The following is a 6,311-nucleotide window of genomic DNA, read 5'->3' as shown; positions in this document are numbered from 1 at the left end:
TTGTTTATATTTTATAATTTATACTTGTGCAACTGAATAAGAACAAAATTAAAAATCAACTTTATTTGAACTGAACAAATACAAATAAAACCAAAATTAACTGAACTAAATACAAACCAAACCACACAAAAACCAAACTGAATACAAACCAAACAAAATTAATTTGGTTAACTTTGGTTAATTTTTTCTTAGAATTAAATCAACCTAACCAAATGGAACCTGTATGAATGAATGAAACATCACCATCGTGAAAAAAAAAAGAATCTTTACAAGTTAGAATTATAAGGTAACATCGGAACGTGCATGGGAAAATAACAAAAACTGAGACTTTGGATATTCTCTGGTGGTCAAAATGGGAACAATTAAGACACTTGGATCAGAATGTCTCCCTCGTTGACTAAATCTCATTTACTAGGCGCTTATCATATATCTCAAGCTAAAATCATTCTGAAACTAAATTAGGTAAAATTCTTTTCTTTCCAAACATCATTTTCCTGTAATAGAGTATATTTGGAAGCTTGACCAGAATATATCAAACTAGCACTCACAATTTTTCCTATAAAATATTTTTTATCCATTTAATTCTTTTTAAATATCAGGCTTTACGATTAATATATTTTATGGATTTAATTTGATTTTTACAAAATAATAATTTTAAAAAATAGTAATAAGAATAATAATTATTTAAATGAAGTTGTACAAACAATATATTCGATCAACTATCTGATGGAACTATCTATCAATCATAAAAATACTAGGTGTTTAGCCCGCACATGCGGGCATAAACATTTTATAGTTATTTATTAATATATTTATATAACTAATAAAAAATAGTAGTTTTAATAATGTTTTCATTGGAAATTTTTAAGTATTATAACTTTCTGAAATTTATTTGTACATTATATTCATTGTTAATAAATCAATATTCAAAATCACTGATCAGTATTATCTTTTTTTTAATTATACAAAATATTTTTTTACTTGATTAATATTTAGTTATGTGTTTTCTGTTTTTTTTTAATTTTTAACTTTCTTATTAAATATACTTTTCAGATAACAACACAATATATAAGAATTATCTTTTATTTTAAAATATATATTTTAGATTTTGGATAATTCTTATTATTATTAATTTTAATCACTTACCTAATCAAATATATTTTAAATTCGTTTTTATTTTTGACTAATTTATATAATTTATTCATTAAGGGTAGTATCGATATTAACCACTCTAACTTTTAACGTGGGAGCTCCGTTACGAAAAATCACTTCGCAAATAATAGTATAGATATAGATAGATAGATAATATCACTAACATATTTGTGAATATAAATGATTGTTCAAAGAAATAAAACGTGTAAGGATATTTAAATTAAATAATGTAAAATGTGGTGTCGTCAAAAATAATAATATAAAATCTGGTAATCATATAAAACTATATAATGAAAATAAATCTATTTTTTTAATGGACGTCAAATATGCAATAGAAAATCCCACACCATGCACATCCACAACAGTCGAAAGTGGGTTTTTTTCTGGTATCATTGGTCTCGATGCTCATGAGTCATGAGACGTCTTTTTGTCATTGAATGTGTCCATAAGTGACTACCAACCAAAGCGGCTGTAGTTGAACAGCAAACAAATTGACGAAACAAAGGATGCCAGTAGGCATTATAAACCCAAACAAAGGGACTAGGAAATAAAACAGAGTTGATCAAGAACTCGAAGACTTAATGCTGTTTCGAGATAACTGAGAGAGAACTCCCTAGACAGCAGCTTAGACGAAATATCAAACCTTTGCTCAAAAAAAGAAAAGACGAAATATCAAACCTATAACGGGTCGAAATTCCACCAGCAACTTTGATCCAAACATAAAAACTCGTGAACTTTCGCAATTTTATAAGTTTACCCTATATCCAAAACCCACAACCATAAATAAAATTAAGTCCAAATTCTGTAAGAATGTGATTTTTTTAACAAAACCCAAATTAAGATAAGCCATAAAGAAAATTCAAGTTACAACTTTTTCATCAATGTAGTAAAATTGATATGGGTAGAGAATACTATTTAGGGGTAATTTTTGCTGAAAAACATAGAGCTAATATATACCGGGTTATGTAGTTACACATTGCAATAGACTTAATTTTAATAAACCAAAATAAAATATATCTATAGAAAATAAAAATTAATATACCGGTGTCTTTTTTTTGGATCAGTAATATATACGGGTGTCTACTTATAGTTTGCACCAAAAGAGGAAGAAAATATACAATAGATTAGGTAGTGATGTGCGCCGCAGCAAAACGACACGTACCAAAGTAAGCGCGTGGGCTCTCCTCTCTGACTTATGCAAACCACCGCACGAAATTTATTGGAAAAAGCCATTATAAGCATTTAAGAAAAAGTTTATCAAAAGCAAAAGAAAAAAAAAACCTCGGTTGACTCTTCATCGCTTGTCTGTATAAATACGAAGACACTCCTCATAAACTTCACAAACACAACAACCTCTTCTCGTACTTCGCTTTAAAAAAGCGTACAGTTCCTTTTGTTTTTGTCCAAATGGCGGAGACAGATAAAACGGCGGCCGTTAAAACTAACGACGGCCAAAAGAAAGAACACCGTTACAGAGGAGTGAGAAGGAGGCCATGGGGTCGTTACGCCGCGGAGATCAGAGATCCGGTGAAGAAGGCTAGAGTCTGGCTCGGCACTTTCGACACTTTCAACGAAGCGGCTCGTGCCTACGACAAAGCCGCTATTAGGTTTCGCGGCGCAAAAGCCAAAACCAATTTCCCTTATCCTAACATGGTCCACGATGAGAGTCCGAGCCAAACCGTCGTCCCATCATCGTCGACCATTAGCGATCTCAATCTTGAAACCAGGTTCCCATTCCCCAAGATTCAGGTCAAGTCCGGGATGCTCCTCATCGACTTGTCGTCAAAGAGCGGATCGGAAGCGTCCTCTGCGGTGATGGATCGTAGTCCGGAGAGACCATCACGCTTGCCCTTGGATTTCGATCTCAATTTCCCTCCAAAGCCTGAGACCTAATTCTTATTAATGGGATATGATTATGATTTTGTGAACATGGGATTTTATAACTTTTAGATGAATTAAATGTTCTGAAATCTAAATCTAAATATTGAAGCTTGTCGTATATCTTATTCATGAGTTAGTGCCAAAAATCTCCTTTTTTGTCAGCAGATAGTTAATAAAGTATTTGTGTTCTCATCCGCTGTTGTTTATCGCTAATTGCAAATCTTTTGTATTTTCTGATAAACATAAATAAAGCTTTGTTTTGGCATCATTCAATCTTTTGAAATAACACATAAAACTCTAATAGTTATCTCTATTTTTTTCTAAAAATAAAGTACTCTAAAATAGAAAAATATTTTACTCCAATATTTTTTTATCTGTTTTTAGTCTAAAAGAATATTCCAAATATATATATTTGTTATTTATTAATTTATTAAACACAATCCATAAAATTTAGAAATGTCAAAATTATAATCATTTGTTTTATTTTATTAAAATAAGTTAACACAATTATGATATTATTAAAAATAAATGACTATTTTAAAATAAAAAAATTATTACAACAAAATTTTATTACAACAATAAACTAACAAAACTATAATAATTAATTTATTTAGGATTTATAAAGAGATTTGTTTTTTTTATCAAAGGATTTATAAAGATTTTAACCGTATAATTGTAACAAAACAAAACCTATTTTTTTCGATGGACTCTTATTAAAAGAAAATGCTTGAACCCCAATTACATTCACTTGTTAAAAGATATTTTCTTTTTATCAAAGGATTTATAAAGATTTTAACCCTATAATTGTAACATGGACTCCTCCTATTAAAAGAAAATGCTTAAACCCCAATTACATTCACTTGTTAAAAGTGATCTTTGCAAAGATGAGAACCTTAATCGAAAAACAGAAAGAAATATCAGAACCTCCTATAAAGTTTTTATATATCTGTCTTATTAAATCAGAAGCATTACAACTTCTTCTAGCTAGATTTTAAAAGTGGACCTCATATATTTAAAATTAAACATCATCCCTTATATATAATACATACCATAGCCAAACTTTATATATATGTATTTCCCTAAATACAATTCCTCTGTCTCTCCATATTCCATATATAGTTTCCACATATTATTATATGTCAATTTAAATAAGATAGATACATACTAAAAATACTAAGAATATTATTCGTAACTTTTCTATTAACGTAACTTATGTTAACATAATAATTATTTAGTGATGGGTTTAGGTTGGGCCAGAATACTGTAGTCTATAAATCACGTTGGGCCAAATCTATTTTCTAAAACAAATAAACACATGCTTATATATTATATAGAATATTGTAATATTGTATAGTATTATACTAAAAACAAACCAAACTGAAATATAATATATATCAAAAATGCGTTGAACCATTACACACGAAATATATTATACCTTAGAGATAAAATTCACTTTGAAATTATGTAATAATTGTTTTAAAAAATTAAACTACGTAATGTACAAAAAAAATGAAAACACAACTTTTATATCAAATTTTATGTTACAATAAAAAACACAACCCGCGCTTGCAAAGTTTTATTTTTACATACGAAAGACAGTTTTGATATGGTTCTTTAAACACAAAATTGAATTATACAAACTCGATACTATATAAAACTAAACAATATATAATACATTTGAAAAATAAAACCCGTGCGGGTGCGCATGACCTTTGCAAAAATCGTAGATATGTTTATAATATATATATTATGTTACACATATTTTCATATAAATAATACTCCAATGTAAGTTTAGTATGATAAATGTTGAAAATAGAAAATATATAGCACCATATATTTTAAATAATATATAAAAATTCTATTTTGCATTACCATAAAATTTAAAAATTAAATTTAGTAATTAAACATTGTTTATTTAAACACATTAGTACACATTGTTATTTCTCAAAATTTTATATTAGTACACATTACAATCATGTATAATATTTAGTATAAATAAATATAAAAAATAAAAATTGGCACCCGCTCGGTCGAGCGGGTCATGATCTAGTTTACCTTAAAAACGAGCTTCATTGTTGATGTTTTGTACTATAAGATAAAGCTACAGTTGAAGCAATCGTACATTTCCATGTCGAAAAAATATCCGCTAATTTTTTTTGTTATCAACATAAACCGAATCGACTAAGACTATGTGATACACTAAAAATGAATCCTTACTACTGCCAAGTTAACAGTTGCAGTTGTAGTACTTGAGATTCAAATCCAGAGGACCAGTCTACACTCTAGTTCTATAAGTTCCGAAATCAAACTAAGATGAAGATATGAATTTGGTTATAAGGTGACGATAGTTAACAAGCCAATAAAACACGAGATTGATTCAATTAAACAAGAGCTAGCCTAGGGTGTTTCACTGGGTGTTGAATTGGAGGCCAAACAATTAGTCAAGCGCGATGAAGTGTTTTCTAGAACTCGGTTCACTCAGCTGGAATACTCCACTGTCGTGGCAGTGATTGCTTTGCTGATCGATCTCACCACCTAACTGTCGTTGGGATGAGGATCGATTGCAAGCTTTAGAGAACATGTCTGATCAGTTCACTTACCACCCTAATATCTACTTTCGCTGATTAGAGATAATAAGCTCATTCAATACATGTCAAGTTATCTCCTAAGCGGTTAACTAGGCGATGAACTAGTGATCTAACATCAAGTGATCAGGTTAATGAAAGCAGTAAGAACAGTATGAATGAAGAACAGTTATGAATCGCTTATCTATGTTTAGCTCATGTCTCAACACCCTAAAAACCCTAGGCGAGCAAGGCTACTACTCGATCATGATGCAGATAATCAAAGACATAAATCCGGAATAAAATTGCATAAGAACAGAGTATGAAACAAAAGGGTTCAGATGATCTTCTCTATGAGAGGATGGATTCTTCTCCCTTACAAGTTGCAAATCGCAATATCACAGTGTTCTCTTGTAAAACTAGCGTCCGAAAATAGTAAAAAGATAGATGGCGTTTTTATATGGAGGCGCCAATCAGAAGAAAAGAGATTAGGGCAACAGGGCTTTAATTCCCGAAATAAGAGTTTCCATATTCGTCGGGAACAATCTCTGGATCACTGCGTCTGGTTGTTCCGCTTGAGAGAGAACAGTCTCGGGACTGATCTACTTGAGTGTTCTCCGCAGGATTGCTCCAAAAGGACATCTTTTCATCATGCACCTTCTCTTCTCTCTTCTGCTAACTCCAGACCTGTAAAAGGTCAAAAATGACTAGACT

General features: G+C 30.3%; 1 protein-coding gene across 1 annotated transcript; it reads left to right on the top strand.

The window, feature by feature from the left end:
* The first annotated feature begins 2,219 nt into the window (after positions 1-2,219).
* On the top strand, positions 2,220-3,292 carry LOC108855620 (ethylene-responsive transcription factor 11). Its single transcript, XM_018629487.2, has one exon. It carries the CDS (start codon positions 2,560-2,562, stop codon positions 3,043-3,045), a length of 486 nt encoding a protein of 161 aa, XP_018484989.1. The 5' UTR covers positions 2,220-2,559; the 3' UTR covers positions 3,046-3,292.
* Positions 3,293-6,311: the final 3,019 nt, after the last annotated feature.

Source organism: Raphanus sativus, chromosome 1 (assembly GCF_000801105.2).
Source record: "Raphanus sativus cultivar WK10039 chromosome 1, ASM80110v3, whole genome shotgun sequence".
In the NCBI taxonomy this organism is placed as follows: Eukaryota; Viridiplantae; Streptophyta; class Magnoliopsida; order Brassicales; family Brassicaceae; genus Raphanus; species Raphanus sativus.
This window is presented reverse-complemented; position numbering and strand designations above follow the sequence as displayed.

Excerpts from the sequence above, each read along its gene's own strand:
- LOC108855620 (XM_018629487.2), top strand. The coding sequence starts at position 2,560 with ATGGCGGAGACAGATAAAACGGCGGCCGTTAAAACTAACGACGGCCAA.